General features: G+C 42.3%; 1 protein-coding gene across 3 annotated transcripts in view; it reads left to right on the top strand.

Annotated features, from left to right (window-relative positions):
- LIMCH1 (LIM and calponin homology domains 1) overlaps positions 1-17,682 on the top strand; it is a 559,635-nt gene that overhangs the window by 472,473 nt on the left and 69,480 nt on the right. For 2 of the 3 annotated variants that reach the window (XM_006898180.1, XM_006898181.1), the window contains 5 exons: positions 4,368-4,403; positions 9,550-9,676; positions 11,285-11,442; positions 11,652-12,060; positions 16,324-16,542. In XM_006898180.1, coding sequence (XP_006898242.1) covers positions 4,368-4,403; positions 9,550-9,676; positions 11,285-11,442; positions 11,652-12,060; positions 16,324-16,542 — 949 coding nt within the window. The remainder of the gene's footprint in view (positions 1-4,367; positions 4,404-9,549; positions 9,677-11,284; positions 11,443-11,651; positions 12,061-16,323; positions 16,543-17,682) is intronic. The other variant, XM_006898182.1, reaches the window with a different exon arrangement.

Raw genomic sequence — 17,682 nt, 5'->3', positions numbered from 1 at the left:
GCTGGATGATACCTTTGACATCCTCCCACAACTCATCTGGTCTTCGCTCATTAGTGTTCAAGGCCTCAAACCTGTTCCTGAGATGATTCTGAAATGTGTGTGTGTGTATGTGTGTGTGTGTGTACACACACACACACATTTTACTTCATTAAAAGGCTCATAAAATCATTTAAACCCAACTATAGAAAGACGTAGAAACTGTTGGTGGATGCCCTCAAGTGGACCCCAATTCACAGCAATTCTGTGTACAAGAGAACAAAACCCTGACCCACCTTGTATCAGCCTCACAATCTCCGCTGTGCTGTACTGAAGTCTATTAGAGTCATTGTGTCAGTTCGTCTCCTTGAAGGCCTTCCTCTCCTTCACTGGCCCTCTGCTTATCCAAGCATGATGTGCTTTTCCAATAGATTGTTTCTAGCTTAACCACTCATTTGCAAGAACTTCTTTGCTCTCTCCCAAAGATCATTCATAAAGTGTGATGTTGTGGTTGTACACCATCGAGGCACTTCCCACTGTAGTGACCCCATGTGACAGAGCACAACTGTACAGAGAGTTTCCTAGACTATACGCTACTAGCACTCATGGCCGAGTGACAAGAAGCTGTGCTGCAATCCTGAAAGCGCACAGTTAGAATCCACCAGCCACTCTGCAGGATAAGGATGGGCAGTCTCCTCCTGTGCAATTTGCTGCCTCTGAAAACCTTCTGGGGGGTCACCTATGGGTCAGTTCCAACTCAATGGTATTCAATAACAACAACTCTTTATTTAAGCTTTGAGAAAGATTACTAAGGCTTTCTACTATGAAGCCACTAAGTGGGTCAGAAAGACTAAGTTTGGTAGCAGCTTAGCAGTTAATAGTTGCTTAGGAAAGTCTGCTGGCAAGAACCTCTCCAGAGTTCTAAAAAGCAATGATATCAGTCTAGAGACTAAGGCACGCTTGAGCCAAGTGATGGTCTTCTCTCAATTGCTTGCTATGCATCTGAGAGCAAGAACTGATGCCTTTGAGTTGTGGTACTGGAGAAGAGTACTGAATATACCATGGACCACCAAGAAAGCAAGCAGGTCTGGCCTGGAGACCAGGTTGCTCCTTAGAGGAAAGGATTTTGAAGCTCTGTATCCTATACTTTGGACATGTTGCCAGGAGCAATCGGTCCTTAAAGAAGAAGGTTGGAAGAGTAGAGTAGAGGATCACTGTGGGAAAGGAAGACCTCACAAGAGATAAATTGACACAGTGACTATGGCTATGGGAGCATGTGTGTCAGAGATGGTGAGATTGGCTTAGGATAGGGCAGGATTTAAAGCCATTAATTTATAGGGTCGCTGTGTGTTGCTGGAGAAGAGTGTTGAATATACCATGGACTGCAAGGAGTACAAACAGCTTTGTCCTAGAGAGGGTGAAGACAGAATGCTCCTTGGAGTCAAGGATTCTGAAACTTCGTCTGACATACTTTGGGCATGTTGCAAGGAGGGACTGGTCCTTGGAGAGGGACATCATGTTTGGCAGAGTGGAGGGGTGGCAAAGGAGAGGAAGACCTTCGATGAGATGGATCGATTCTATGACTAGAGCAGTGAGAATGAGTGCGTTTGAGATGGCTAGGTTGGCACAGGATAGAAAGGAGTTAAGAGCTCCTGTACATAGGGTTGCTGTGAGTTGCAAGTAACTCGATGGCACATAACAACAACAACAACATGAGTCATAGTCAGCTGGACTGCGCATAATAACAAAGCAGTTAACTGTGGTGACACTAGGGCTTCTTGTTGTTACTGTTGTTAGGTGCCTTCAACTATGGCTTGTAGAGAGCCTATGAATGATAGGTTTAAACCATGCTCAAGCCCATTGTTGCAGGCACTGTGTCAATCCATCTTGTTGAGGGTCTTCCTTTCATTGACCCTTTGCAAAGAAATTGCTCCTTAGGTATCGCTGTATGGTAATACAAACCACTGGCACTTGACTATTAACCTAAAGGTTGGTGATTGGAGCCCACTCAGCAGCATTGCACAAGAAAGCCTTGAAGATTCATTTCCATAAAAATCACCACCATTCAAAACCCTGCTTTCTATACAGGGTCACCAGGAGTAGAGATTAACTCAGTGGTAATAAATTTTTACATTTGAACAAGTCTATTTATTACAATAGGTCTCTTTCATTAGCTGGGAAACATTTAATAAAATCTTCAGAATTAACACTTTATCCCATGTGTTTAGACCCACTCATGTGTTTCAGTGCAGTGTTGTTTTTAGAAAATTTGGTCTATTAATGTAAACTTTAGAACCTTCTGAATTATCCCCCAGAAACAGACAATGAGTCTTCCTGCCAGAAGATAAACACCTACAAAGCCTCCCTTTGTCTTGCTTTTGACTGTTTCAACAGAAAGATTGGAGTTTTCACTGGTGGTGGTGCCTTCCACGTGGATGAAAATAATTATTGATAAGTGCAGAGTGAACTAGAATGAGAAACAGCCTAGAAAGAACAGTATGTTTGTGTACACCCAAGTGTTCTAGGAGTTGTTGGGTTTGATTTTTTTTTAAATTTACAGGAAGAGACCTTTAGAACTTTTTTCTCTATAAAAGTTTACAAAACTAAAACATGAGACCAAGTAATTTTTGCTCACTATCCTCAAATTAGTCTGCTGTCAAAGACCTCCCCAAAGTACTAAGGAACAGCAATGTCAGTCTGGAGACTAAGGTGTGCCTGATCCAGGTCATAGACTTTGCAATTACATGTTATGCATCACAAAGCTGGACAGTGACTAGATGATAGAAGAATGGATGCCTTTGAGCTGTGATGGTAGAGAAGAGTATTGAATATACCATGGACTGCTAGGAGAACAAACAAGTTCAAGAGGGTGAAGCCAGGCTGCTCCTTGGAGGCAAGGACTCTGAAGCTTCATCTGACATACTTTGGACATGTTGTAAGGCGGGACCAGTCCTTGGATAGGGACGTCATGCTTGGGAGGGTGGAGGGACAGTGCAGGAGAGGAAGGCCCTCGATGAGATGAATTGATTCGCTGACTAGGGTAATGGGAGTAGGTGTGTTAGAGACAATAAGGTTGGCACAGGATAGAGCAGGGTTTAGGCCTGTTGTAAATAAGGTTGTTATGAGTCATGAATGGCTTGATGGCACATAACAACAACAATCCTCAAATTTAAATTACTGGAAATAGAAAGAAAAATATGTTACCCCTTTACTTAAATAATTCTTTGCCTACTGGCAAAAGTGTGGAAATGAGCAGCCTTTGAAGGTGTGGGTAAGGATCTCCCCTTAAAAATTGGGATTTGATGAGAAGACAGTCACATGGGTGAACTACCTTTTTTAAAAAGTGTGCTTGTACTATGCCCTTGGTAATGATATAAATATTGCCCCCATTTTAACCTTTGTCTTTGCTTTCTTAAAAACCCTAAGGTAATTACATTGCACGAGGGGGTCTTTTGGTTTTTTTTTTTTTTTTTTTTATACATTTTGGGGATATCAACCCTTTTTAAAAAAATTAATTTCAATGAACATCTACAGAGATTTTGGAATTCAACTCATTCATTGTTGCACTTTTCTCCCCACCCCCAGTTTGCTCCTCTCCTTGAAAAGCAAAAGAAAAACTCCATTGGAACACAATCCCCCCTCAACCCCCCACCCCCACCCCACCCCAAATATACTCCACTCTGACGAGGTTTATTTTATACCTCTGCATAGTCAATAGGACATAAAAGATTGGGGAGGAAAAGTGCTGTGGTTTTTCAAGTCCAGGATTATCACCCAAGTCTGGCTTTGATTAAGGCTGCCCGTTTTCTAGGAATTGTGGTTTTTGTCAGATGCATGGGAAGGCACTGGTTGGGGTTCTGGTTGGAGCTCTGGTCTGCTCTCAGAAAACTACAGAAACACTCTTTGATGTCATTTGGTGCAATGCATTAACACATCAGGGGAAGGCCCAGTGTGCGTGTATGTGCTGAGTATCCATTACAGTTAAAGAGAAAAGCATGAACAGTTTTACTGTGTGAATGAACGTAACATAGATTTTCTTCCTTTTCCCACCTAAGCTACCATCTGTAAACATTGTGGGTTCCACCTACCTAAGCCTTCTCGTGTTTGTATTAAACAGATTCATTTCTCTGTGGACAATACAAGGATTATTTTCATTTTTTTCCCCTCTGGGTTTTCGGGCACATTTTGCCGCCTTTAAAAATGTCAGGATCTACTCTTCCTTGTGAGCGGCTGGTGGATATTACACATTGTATAATGACTCTTCTCTTCCAGCGTGCTCAGCAGAGGAGCTCAGCACATGTAAACTTCACTGCAAGTTCTTCTTTCCAGCCTGGCTGCAGCGAGACCTCACTTGTATTGCCCGCCCTCTAACTTTGTATTTGATCTTGTAGATACGGTCCCAGAACTCCTGTGTCTGATGACGCAGAGTAAGTTGTCATTTATTTGTAGGATTACGTTAATTGCTAGCCTAAACTGCATGCTTCCAGTACTTACCACTAATTGAAATGCAATTGATGCAGTAATGAACTGAAAATCCAACTGACTGGTGCCGCCTCCGAAAAGCACTCGGAGTTGGAATGCACAACATATGTTCTATGCAGGAGGGATGAATGAAAAAGCAACTTAAGCATGATTCTAATATGCAGCTGCTGCTTAAAACTGTAACATTCGCTTTTCATAGCCGGGGCATGTCAAAGTTGCTCTTGTTAATGGTTTGGACACTGGTGTTCCTTCTGAGTCACGAAACGGTTTAAAATTCTGAGTTTTGTTACTTCTGTGTTTTGCACTTCTTCTTGACATCCTGGGGCTGAGAATTAACAATGCAGTCATAATTTTTGTAGCCACGTTGTTTTGTTAGTTGTTTTGTGTTGTTTTTTTTTTTTAAAAAAAACCAAACAAAAAAAATAACTCAAAACACACGTAACTGCTAAGAAAATAAACCCTAAACCACTAATTATATATCCAGGAGCCCAAGTTCCTCCCAGGTTGGAGTAACATAAACTAGAGGATGCTTGAGACCAAAATATTGGGGGTTGCTCAATTTCCATGGCATAACAAGGGGCCCAGCTGCAGAACATGGCTTGGGCTCCCTCCCCTGCGCCTGGGTCCTCCTGTTCTCAGATTGGTGCCCCCAGCCCTCCCTCATAGCCACATTTCAGAAGAATCCATTCCTTCCTCTCTGGGGCCACATGAACGCCCTTCAAAAAAATGGCTTTCCCAGATGGCCATCACTCTGAGGCTGAAATGCAAGGTGAACTTTTTCTTTGTAGAACCTGAGCCTTCTCAGGTTTGAGTCATTTGTGCTTTCAAAAACATGATCAATGTCTAACTTGGTAGTGTGATTAGGGAAGTTATCATCCCATGGCTCTCTTCTCTGGGAGAGGCATTTTTGTGCCCTTGAGGGTGACTGGACCATGGGAATTGTGAACACACCATTCCTGTCTTCCTCTTCTGAGCCACACTTTCAAGTCCTGAAGTGGAAGGTCACAGAGGGATCTAAACAAGGGTACAGAATATACAGATATCAAAGAGGGCAACGAGATTGGACTAAGTGTTGTTTCTCAGTTCTGCTTTTTCCATGTTTGCGTTCAAGATGTCAGCTCGGTTTGCCTTGAGCAAAGAACCTGACCCTAGTGCCAAAATAGCTGTTCCTCATGTGCAATCTGCGAATGGTTTGTGGCCCTGTGTTCCCAAACAAAATTCTGCTTGAGCTTATCTAACTGCTCAGTTTGTCCTTGTCGTTCAGTGCCATCGAGCTGACTACCACGCATACCAACCTTATGAACAATAGAGATGAATCCTTGCCCTATCCTGTGCCGTCCTCAGCACCTCTGCGATCCATCTTGTTGAGGCTCTTCTCATTTGCTGATTGTTTCACTTTTCTCAGCGTGACCTCTTTTTCCAAGGACTGGTTCTCCTCACCACATACCCACGGTATGCGAGATGACATTTCAGCATCCTTGCCTCTAGAAGAGGACTTTGGCTGCACTTTCTCCAGGACAGAAGCCTACAGCCCTCACTTCAGGCTGTTTCTTTGAAAACATGCTGTACTGCTATTTCACAGTCACTGAAAGGAAGCACGTGGAAGATTGATAGACAAATTGCTACTTTGATTTGTTAGCAAAAAACATTTTGATAGAATGGATTGATTCTGCCTTAATGCTAAGCCTTTGTGGCATTTGCCTGAAATAGATCTCTGGAAAGCCCTAGAAGGGGAGAGAATACTGTGTTCTAAAGCTCTCAAATTTAGAATTTTGCTTGTGCATGAATCCAAGCCTTCACTCACAGGAAAGATCCATGATGAATTAAAAAAAATACAGCAACTGTTAAAAATGAGGACCCTCTTTGTCGCCTGTACACTTAAAAAAAACACAGCTTCCTAGATGAAGAGAGGAGAAAGAACTTCTTTTCTGGAGATCTTATCCAAGAATATCCAAAGTCTCAAGCTTCCTGCTTAAAGGAGACCCAATTTAAAATGTGGGAAGCAAAAGAAATAAAAAATTTCCACCAGGAGTTCGTCTTTTAAACAAGAATCTACAGTCTTTTCAAATGTTCTATCCCTTTCACCCCCACCCAGCTCCATTAACTTTCCTTTTCAACATCTTCAATGACAATGATTAACACAGATTAAATTTATTAATAATTTGACACATGCTTAATGTACAGGTCACTCAGCAAAAGATTTGGCAGAAAGTACACAGTAGGGCCAACCTACCATGCAGGCAGAGGCGTCTGCACCTGCTGGCCAGCCAGAAAGATTTCCATAGCTCTGACTTCACCTCCTAGCCCTTCTCCTCACCTCCACACACCTCCTCTCCCACTACTTCCACAGTAACAAAGCACATCAGTGAGAGATGTAGATGGTTTTAGTCTTAATGCCTTTTCCTTAATCCTGGCTCTAAAATGCAGGTTTCCCTCCATGGTTATTTAACCCTGTTGTTATGAGCCACAGAATTAGAACCAACCTATAGCTGAACCTTCTGTGGGTTTTTAGAGGCTGTATATCATCCGGGAAGAGATTGCCCATCTGTCTCCCAAGGAGAAGCTGGAAAATTCTAACTGCCTGCCTCTGAGTTAGCAACACAGCATTCTACCACGAAGCCACCATAATTCCCTTATTTAACCCTAGATATTTAAAAAAAAAGAAAGAAAGAAAGCCAAGCCACCTCCAAGAGAGGCTCTCTGGCCCTAGAGTAAGATGCCATTATCCCAACAACCCTAGGGCACAGGCTTTCATGCAAATTTCAGGAGCATTCTGGAACCTGGGCTTCTCCAGAATCTTCTTCCTCATTCCCAGACACTTTTCTCTTCCATTTGGAGACTGTGTTTAACCTCTGAACTGGAGCATTTTTCTGCAATGCTGACTCAGCCCATTTTCTGCCTAGTATTATCCATTTTCAATTCTCACAGTTCCTCTTTTTTAAAATAGTTTCTGTTTAATGCTCAGAGTTGGTTTGGTTTAGTTTTTCTCCTTTCAGATAGTTTCTTGGTATTCCTATTAAAAAAAATTCTAGAAAATAGTATATCACTTCCTCTACGAGGCCTGTTCGTTCAATACTTGTCTCCAGCACCACAACTAAAAGACATCGGTTCTTCTTCTGCCATCCTTGGTCATCGACCAGCTCTCTGATACATAGCAAGAGATTGTGAAGATCATGGCCTGGGTCCGTCACACCTGACTGACATCCTTGGTCTTTAGTACTCAGGAGAGGTCCCTGACAGCAGGCTTTCCTAACGTAATTTGTCTTTTTTTTATTTCCTGACTGCTGGTGCCAAAACTGTTGATTGTGGAACCAAGCAAGCTGAAATTGTTGACAATTTCACTCTGTTCTCCATCTATCACAATGCTGCCCATTGGCCCAGTGGTGATAATCTTCATTTTTTTTTTTTTATGTTGAGCTTCAATCCATATTGCAGACCCTCTACTGGAGGTACAGCTACCAAAATCACCACTGTCCAAAAAGTGTGTGGAAGCAGCTATACCTGAAAGAAAACTCTAAAGTCTTTCTCTGAAGTTTTCTTACAAGAATTCTCTTGAGGAAAACCGGCAACAGCTACAATATTCCGTTTTCATTCTTTTCAGTCAGATTTCAGTTGTTCATCACTCACATAGAGGGCAAACTTCACCAAGGTGTTCAGGCAGATGCAGTTTGAGTGGCTCAATGTGAGGATGGGCGGCCGTTGCCTTGGGGACCTCTCTTTGGGGAGCACGACCCAGGAAGGAAGCTAGTGTGTCCAGCAATGCTGCTGCAGCTCTGGGTCTGGCCTGAGGATGACTATCCTTGTCATCGCTCTGTTCTCTGCAATTGGCTGGTGTCAACTGCATGGCTTTTCAGAAATTTGCTTTGCGTTAAGCGGACTTTAAGAAATTGTCTCGCATTCTTCTGCCGCAGGAGCATTTATAGTCGACATCACAAGACTCTCTATGGGATTGAGGTTTTTAATGTTTTTTTAGCCCACTTACCCTTGAGGTAGTTAATGTGGGGAGTGGGCTCAGGAGAAAGTGCAGGATAGTACTCAGTTCTGCTTCTGTTTCCATCTTACTGCTTCAGTTTTTGCTGTAACAATGGTTTAATAGACATGAAAATGACAGAAAAGACCCAAGGCATTGCAAAGCATTTAAAAAGCTACAGAGTAAGTGAAATACATATGTATGTGTGTATATGTATAGTTTTTTTTAATTCCAAAATGATTCAGAACATACAATGAAAGAAAGTGGCTATTTTCAATTTATACACACACATCCTTAATTTTCTGAGGTTATTTTTTTTTTTCTTTTGTATCCTTGTTTTAAAAGAGAGGAAATTTAGAGGAGGCAACATGACAAGAAATAATTGTGAGAGGGCAAAATACTCAATATTTTATTCTTTACCCTAAACCCTATAAAAAAAACAACCTTGTTTTCCTGATTCCAAGATGTACTATCCAGTTAAGAAGAAATTTCCGGGAAATAAAAACAAGGAAGCACAGCAAGCACATGCATCATCAGTTCACAGATGTTAGATGCATCCAAAATTCAGAAAGTACAGGCAGAGAAAATGGATTTTTTTTACCCCAATTTGAGACCGTATGATATTTATTATTTTTAATGGCGAAATTGCCTTGGTTAATATAGAAAGCACTTAAGTCAACGTTTTACACAAAGCAGCATTCACTTGAGTAACATTTCTCCACGTGAAGCATTGTCCCTCTTCTGCACACATTCTCCCCATGTTGTTGGTTTTATTTTTCTACCTACATTTTCAGAACAGGTTCAGGACTTCACATAATATTTTGCTAGTGTTTGTTTTAAACATTGCCCATCACTTACCTATGCATTCATTAAGCTCCATCACTGGGCACACAGATATCACATTGTGCTTTGGTGTCAGAAGCAAGGAGAGGTGGGGCTCTCGCGTGCCCCCTGCCTGCTGGTGAGTCCCACCCACCAGGCTGCAGAGCCCGCCGCTGCGGCTGCTGTGTGCCTCCCAGTGTTCTGTGTGCGACAGCGCCCTCACGTGGCGGCGTGCCCTAGCACACGCCGCAGAGAGAAGGCTGCTGATCTGGTCAATCTCTGGGTTTGCTCTCTCCCAGGAGCACAAGTATGTTTGACGTGCGCTGTGAGGAGGAGGCCGCCGTGCAGCCACACAGCAGGGCCCGCCAGGAGCAGCTGCAGCTGATAAACAGCCAGCTGAGGGAAGAGGACGACAAGTGGCAAGATGTGAGTTCCGGCCAAGGCTCTTCCTTGGGCAGCGGGGGAGGGTTCACAGCCTGGAGACTGAGAGGGACTTTGGAGCCAAGAATCAGGCCGGGTGGGTCCTTGAACTTGAGAGTCCTGTGGGAGAATTTAGATCATAGATGGCAGGTGAAAGAACCAATGGAGGGTTTTTAACAGTGACAATAAATGTGGGAATTAAAAGAAGGTCACTAGCCATCTGAAGGATGAAAGTGGATGACAGGCATATAATAATCAGTTAATACCTTTGCTAGAAGCTTTGCTGCGTGGGAGAGAGGAAAGAGAGAGGGAGACGTCTGGAATGAATTGTAGGCTTGAGAAAGCAATGTCTTTTGAGCTTCAATATTTCAAATACTGACGGTAAAAATTACCAATGTTGGAAGTATACCGGAACCAGCCACTGTTCTTAATGTTTTGCCGGATTAAGTCATTTAATCCGCTTAAAGGAACTTAATCCCAAAGAGCTAGGAACAATTATTGCCCCCAATTTCAGACCCCAAACAGCTAATTAATTTGCACACAGCTAAAGGAGAGTAGAGGAGCTAATAATTGAATCTGAAGAGGAAGTTTCCAGAGCCTGTGAGCACCCTGAGATTGATGGTGATCAGAGAGCAGAGCTCCACACTGCAGGGTGATGGAGTTTGAAGAGGGCGATGAGGGTTGATTATTTCTTGGAAACCTCACAGAGCATGCAAGGTTGCTATTCCAAACGAGACTCTACTGCTTGTAAAAAACAAAACAAAACAAAACAAAACAAAAAACTATAGTCAGTAAAATGTTGTGATGATTATATCCACAATTTATTGAACAGTTCGAACTGACTTGACAGCAGGGACATTTGAATACTTCCTATCTGCCTTGCATTTTCTGGACATTATTTCATTTCACATTCACAACGAACCTGTGAGGGCAGGTGCTATTAACATCCCCATTTTAGGGTTGAAGAAACTGAAGTGCAGAGAAGCAAAGGAACTTGTCTAAGATTCCAAAGATGGGAGAGAGTTGTGGATATTTCTCTGAGCTGTAAATCCCATCCATTTCTCCCAACCTCAGGACCCTAAGTTTTCACTGTTAATACTGTTAACTCGCTGTGGGATTTGTAAGGTCAATGAATAAATTCACAATCACCTACTTTATGTGACCCCAAAGCCCATTTCCCCTCTACCTTTTCTTCCTTCCTTGAGAAACCTTTTTCAACCTGTGATTGATTCTTACAGTTGTATTGTCAGCAAAATTAGAATACTCACAATTCAGAGATCAGAGAGACAAAGGAAGGAAGCTTCTAGTAAGTACACTGTAAGGAAATTCTCTAAAATTTGGCCACTGGTGTAGGTATAAATATATATTTCCCACTGCTGTTTTTAAATAAATGTGTTTTCCCTGCTGTGAAAATGTCGCTAATATCTGATTGTTTTCTGTCTTTGAGACACTCCTGTTCCAACCAAACATGTGTTTTCCAAGCAGACATACATTGTATGGGAAAGCCCTAGCGTAGTGCCTGGTCCACAGTCCATGTTCATTGGACTGTGAAGAGTAGATATGAAATTATGTGCAAGGCTGAATAAAGGCCGTTCTCTCTTTCCCTCCCTGCAGGACCTAGCTCGATGGAAGAGCCGCAGAAGAAGTGCTTCTCAGGACTTAATCAAGAAAGAAGAAGAGAGGAAAAAGATGGAGAAGTTACTGGCTGGAGAAGATGGGATGAGTGAACGAAGGAAAAGCATCAAAACCTACAGAGAAATCGTCCAAGAAAAGTGGGTTCTTTCTGTTGTTTGTTTTAAAGTGTGTGACGGGATCTAGATGTGCTTTCTAGAAAAGTTGTTGGTTACCATAAAGGCTTTTAAAAGCAGTAACAGAAATCTCAGTCAGTGCCATTCTGCAGTTCTTCCTTGGTTCCTGCCAAGGTCTATGCAGTGTTCGTGACTGTTGATTCTGCCATTACTTCCCACCCCCATTCCTTTAGGGAACGGAGAGAAAGAGAGTTGCATGAAGCGTATAAGAATGCTCGGTCCCAGGAGGAAGCAGAGGGCATTTTGCAGCAGTACATTGAGAGGTTCACCATCAGTGAGGCTGTTCTGGAACGCCTGGAGATGCCAAAAATTCTGGAGAGAAGCCATTCAACGGAGCCAAACTTATCCTTCCTCCTGAACGAACCCAACCCCATGAAATACCTGCGGCAACAGTCACTGCCTCCACCCAAGTTCACTGCCACGGTCGAAACCACCATCGCACGCCCCAGCGTCCTGGACACCAGCATGTCAGCAGGCAGTGGATCTCCAAATAAAACTGTCGCTCCCAAACCTGTGCCTATGCTGACCCCCAAGCCTTACTCACAGCCTAAAAACTCTCAAGAGGTTTTGAAGACCTTCAAGGTAAGAATTGGATTAAAACTAAAATTCCAGGGATGTAGTGAAAAAAAGCACCCTAGAGGGAATATATATATTTATTTTATCTAACAAAATTAAAATGTATTAACATTTATGTCTGTGAAGTGTATGTGTCTCAAGATTTGCCAATAGTTATTCTCAATTACTGTGATCGGGCCTGACAGACACCAATGAGATTGACAGTTGGGTCATTTCCATGAGCACAATCTATTGTCTTGTTTGCAATGAACTACATGGTGCCCATCATTGTGGTTATGTTCTATTGAGTCATTTTCCCCTCAGAACAACCCTGTAAGTAGAACTATCACATAGGTCTTCTTAGGCTATCATCTTAACAGGGGGAGCCCTGGTGGCCTAGTGGTAGGAAGTTGCACTGCCAGCCCAAAGGCATGCGGTTTGAATCCTCTGGAGAAAAATCAACATTCTCTTATGAGATTGATTGCCTCTGACAACCCATTGGAGGGTCTGCTCTGTGTCGGTGTCGACTCAACGGCACATAATGGCCATCGTAATGGGAGCACATTGCCCAGTCTTTTCTTCTATAGAGTAGCTAGCTGGTGGGTTCAAATACTGACCTTTTCAGTTCACAGCTGAGTGCCTAACCATTGCACCACCAGTTCCTCTTGATAATCGCCAACCATACACTGAGTTGTTTGTGTGTTGGGAGAGGGGATAGGTATCTGCAACTGTTCAGAAGTACTAAAAGCCTTCAATATAGCATTTCTGTTGTCTTTGGATTGAATAGCAATATATGCAAGTGCCTGATGTCTTGGTAGAAATTCTGATGGCATAGTCCCTGGGGAGTTGTGCTGCTTACTCCAACAGGATGCCTCAGTTTGAATCCACAAGCAGCTCTGAGGGAGAAAAATGGGCATCCTCCTCCTGCATGATTTACAGCCTTTGAAAACCAGCTGGAGGGTCAGCTGTGAGTCAGTTCTAAGTTAACAGCAGTGGCTTTGACTTTTTACTTGACCTCTTATTTAAGAAAAAATTGACCTCAAATCCATGAGTGAAAAATAGTAATATTGAAACAAAGAACAAATGGAAGTATTATGTATACTTGGTCCTTGAGTAAGGCAAGTTTTCTTTTCTCCTTTTTTACTTTTAAATGGAAGGGAAAATGGAGAACTAGATGATTTTTATCAGTAAATGTGTAGAATCATGTTCTTGATCCGAGAAACCTGAAACAACCAGCTGTCTTTACATTTCCTCAAACTTTGGCATTTTCTTCAACATTTAGAAACAGTTTTCCTCTGGTGAAAGTTCTTTGACCATGAAGAAAAATCTGTGCTCATGGTCCCTGTGCACTACATGGGTTCGTAATAAAAGCTGGAAGTGAGATTCATCACCGAGAAGCACATTGTGGTTATAAAAACAATTTACTTAACTAAATCATTTGAGTGATGGGATATCATCTATTTTCCCTTTTAAATACCTTCTGACTTTTGCTTAAATAAATCTGCATATGTTTTTAAAAGCTGTATTTCAGCTCTGATAAGAATAAAGGAAACTAAACTGCTGTCTCACTAGATTGGATTGGATGTTTGTCCCTTAAGGACAGGCTTGTACCCTCTAGAGCATCATCATCAAGGCTGTGTGACTAAAACATACAAAGACTTTGCAGTTGAGTTTTTAATAAATAAATGAATCTTCCCTGAGAAGAAAAGTGTCTTAGTTATATAATACTACAATCACAGAAACAAAAGTAGATGGTGTGGACAGAAATTGTAGCTCAGGAGACTGCAAGTCCAAATTCTCTAGGGTGAGATCTCTCTGTCGGTTCTCAGGGAAGATGCTTGCTTCCATCAGCATCTGTAGACTCGGAATTCCTTGGAAAACTCCATGTTTCGTGTCCTTTCCCAATGCTGAGGAACTTCCAAGAGCAGAAACCTGTTTCCAAAAGAAGTCTACTCCTGGAAGTTGTTTTTCGGTGGGACTAAGGCCCCTTCTCTCTGCTTGATTTTTTCTCCTTTTATTGCTAGCAAAATGGAAAGTATTACAGGCCACACCCTAGAAACACCTCCTCTATGTTGATCAGAATTATGAAGGGATTAACAAAGGGTCAGTGAAGGAGAAGAAGACCCCCAAGGAGACTGGTTGACATGGTGTCTTCAACAATGGGCTTTAGTGTGTAAAGGATGTTGAGGATGGCACAGGATAGGACAGGGCTCCGGTCGGCGACTTATAGGGTTGCTATGAATGGTACTCAACTCAATGGCACCTAACACAACAGCTCTCATTAATCCTTTAAAACTGTTTTTTCGAATCATGAGGGATTGTTATAGTTTCTGCGTTTTATTTTTGTTGCCAAGTGCTATCTAGCTGATACCTACCTGTGCTTTTGCTGTTGTTGCTGTGTGCTGTAGAGTCAGAATTGGCTTATAGCTGTCCCTCCTGGAAGTCTCAGAGGCAGACTGCCCATTCTTCTCCTGAAGAGCAGCTGGTGGATTCGAACCTCCTGCCTTTGGGTTTGTGACCGAGTATTTAACATTAGGCCACGAGAGCTCCTGTTGCCCATCCGTAGTGACTTTTAAGACCAACAGCTCAAAACCTTGGTTTATCCTACACCATCCTCACAATCTCTGCCGTGTTTGGGCCCATTTCTGCACTGTGTCAATCCACCTCACTGAGGACCATTAGATACATGTCCTGTGGGCGACACAGTTCAATCCATGACAGAAAGCTACTAAACATGCACCAATATACTTATGCTCTCTGCATGACTCTACACACGTTCCTTGGTCTACTTCAATAGCTTTCCTTCCCCCTAGGTCAGAGATGATGAACTATGACATCTCGTAAGGAAGGTCTTATGTCAGGGTGGCCCAACACAGGACTAGAGAATATTTTTCATTGACTGTGTCCAAAGCCTCTGTGTAGATAATCTAGATGCTCCCTTCCCCCTTCTTTATAAATGGCAGAGCTTTCCTATTTCTTGGAACATTTATAGCTTGGAGAAATATTGCAAGGATGATTATAGTGTGACTTTTATTGAGGCTAACTTATTTCACAGCAGGCCTAGATTTCCCGGCCTATTGAGTAGCTTTGGAAAAAAACCTCAGTTGCTGTTGATTTGAACCCTTGGCAGTCCCACATGTGTCAGTGTAAAATTGTGTTCCTTAGAGTTTCTGATGGTTCTTTTCAGGAGTATATCCCCAGGTCTGTCTTCCAAGGCACTACTGTTGTTGTTATGTGCTGTTGAGTCAACTGCAACAACTCATAGTTACAACTGTGTCATCCTCCTCATCTCTGATATATACTCAAACCCATCGTTACAGATACTCTGTCAGACCACTTTGTTGAGGATCTTCCTCTCTTATGCTGATCCTCTACCTTTCCAAGCATGATGTCTGTTGCTAAGGACTGGCCCCCTTCTTACAACACATCCAGACTAAGTGAGATGGAGTCTCACCATCCTTGACTTCGTGAGCACCCTGGTTTCACTTTCTCCAGGACAGACCTATTTGTTCTCTTGACAGTCTATGGGATATTCAATAATCTTCTCTGACATCACAGCTTAAAGGCATTGATTCTTCTTCTGTCATCCTTAGTCCTTGTCCAACTTTCAAATGCATAGCAAGTAATGGAAAAGACCATGGGTTGAGTGGGATGCACCGTAGTCTTTAAACTGACATTGTTGCTCTTGAGTACTCTGGGGAGGTCCTTGACAGCAGATTTTCTCAGTGCAGCTCATCTTTTGATTCTTGACTGATGGTTCAAAGGGTGTTTATTATGGATTCAAGTGAGATTAAATAATTAACAGCCTCAATCTTTTCTCCATCCATCATAATGCTGCGTATTGGTGTGATGTGAAGATTTGCACCTCTAGATAGCCTCAAACTTCCAACCTTTTGAACAGCAGCCAAGCACATTAACCATTTATGTCATGCAGTGACTCCAAGAATTCCTTTGTGAGATCCCTAAACTGAGTTACAGTCCTATTCCCACACCTTCCATTTAATGCATTATCTCAACTCAGAAACAAGCCATTGTAAAAGGTACAGAAAATGGTGATTGGCTTCATTTAGAATAAGAATGTATATCATAAGTGGTCTGGGCTCGAGACTTTTCTTTTTTCAAGGCACAAGTTTCTCCTTCTCCCTAGGTATTCCCACCGTATGCTTCTGATGTGTTTGGCTGTGTTACCTGCATGTTGGATCCCACGCCAACTTTCTGTGATTCTTAATATGTCATTTATTGTCTTTGGTTGAAGAATAGCATTGGATTTTTTCATCCTAATTTTTATAGGTAGATGGGAAAGTCAGCATGAATGGAGAAATGGCTCATGGAGATGAAGAGGAGAAGGACAGAGAGTGCTCCGCCGGGACATTTGCCCCTTCCCTGACCACATCCCAGATGTTTGAAGGTGTGGCCAGAGTTCATGGGTCCCCTGTGGAGTTGAAACAAGACAGTGATGGCATTGAGATCAACATCAAGAAGCCAAATTGTATTCCTCAAGAGCTGACAGTAAGAACTCAACATTTTTTCTCTCTCCTTGCAGTATTTCCATTGTAACACAATATTTTTAAAAAAATAAGTAGGCTTTGATACTGACCATTTTGTTCTGTGTGAGGTATAATGAAAACAATTGTTTTTAATCCATTTCAACTTATGGTGACTCCTAGGCATGAGAGTAGAACTCTGCTATTTTGGGTATTCAGTGGCTAAATGTTCAGATCATCAAATCTGTCTTCTGAGGTCCATCCTGTTAGACTTGAACCTCCAACTTTTTCATTAACAGCCATGCACATTAATATGTGTAGAAACAGGGACTCCGTGGGTATAATAGAAGGAGTAATGTAATTCAGAGAGCTCTGGTGGCCTAGTGGTAAGAAACTGCACTGCAATCCCAAAGGCACGCGGTTCAAATCCACCTGCTGCTGCATGGGAAAAGAATGGACACTCTCCTCCCATGTGATTTACTTTCTCTATAAACCTGCTAGAGTATCAGTTATGGATCAGATACAACTCGATGGTATACAACAACAATATAATTCATGGAAGAAAAATTACTTTCTCATATCTTCACCTTGTGGATGTCTAGTGCTATGCAATAAGCAAATGAGTTGTAGTTGTTAGTGGTTAACGAGTTAATTCTGACTCATGGTGACTCTTAGACTGAAACCTTGCTGATCCTGCGCTGTCCTTACAATTTCCACTGCCCTCAAACCCGTTGATGCAGGCACTGGGTCAGTCCTTCTCTGAGGCCCTTCCTCCTCTTCACTGACCCTCTACTTTTTCAAGCATTTTTTTATTTGTTCAGGGTCTTATAATAATAGTTAACAGAATTTAAGAGCAATCAGTGCTGTTACAGCTAGGCTTTCAACTCTTAAAATATCAAAACATTAAAAATAAAATCAAAAGCACCCTTTGCCGTTGAGTCCATTCTGAAGCATGACAATCCTGTGTGTTGCACAGTATACTATATTCCATAGTCTCCATGGTTGTGCCCATTCAGAAAGAGATCACCAGGCCTTTCTTCTGAGGCACTTTTGGGTGGGTTTGAACAGCCAGTCATTTGGTTTACTAACCAAACTACTGTCGAGCATCTATTTCATGCAGGGGCTCCATTTTTAAGGATCTGTATGTAAGTGTCAATTTCTTTTT

Source organism: Elephantulus edwardii, unplaced genomic scaffold (assembly GCF_000299155.1).
Source record: "Elephantulus edwardii isolate Elephantulus edwardi_28Jun2011 unplaced genomic scaffold, EleEdw1.0 scaffold00222, whole genome shotgun sequence".
NCBI classification, from domain to species: domain Eukaryota; kingdom Metazoa; phylum Chordata; class Mammalia; order Macroscelidea; family Macroscelididae; genus Elephantulus; species Elephantulus edwardii.
This window is presented reverse-complemented; position numbering and strand designations above follow the sequence as displayed.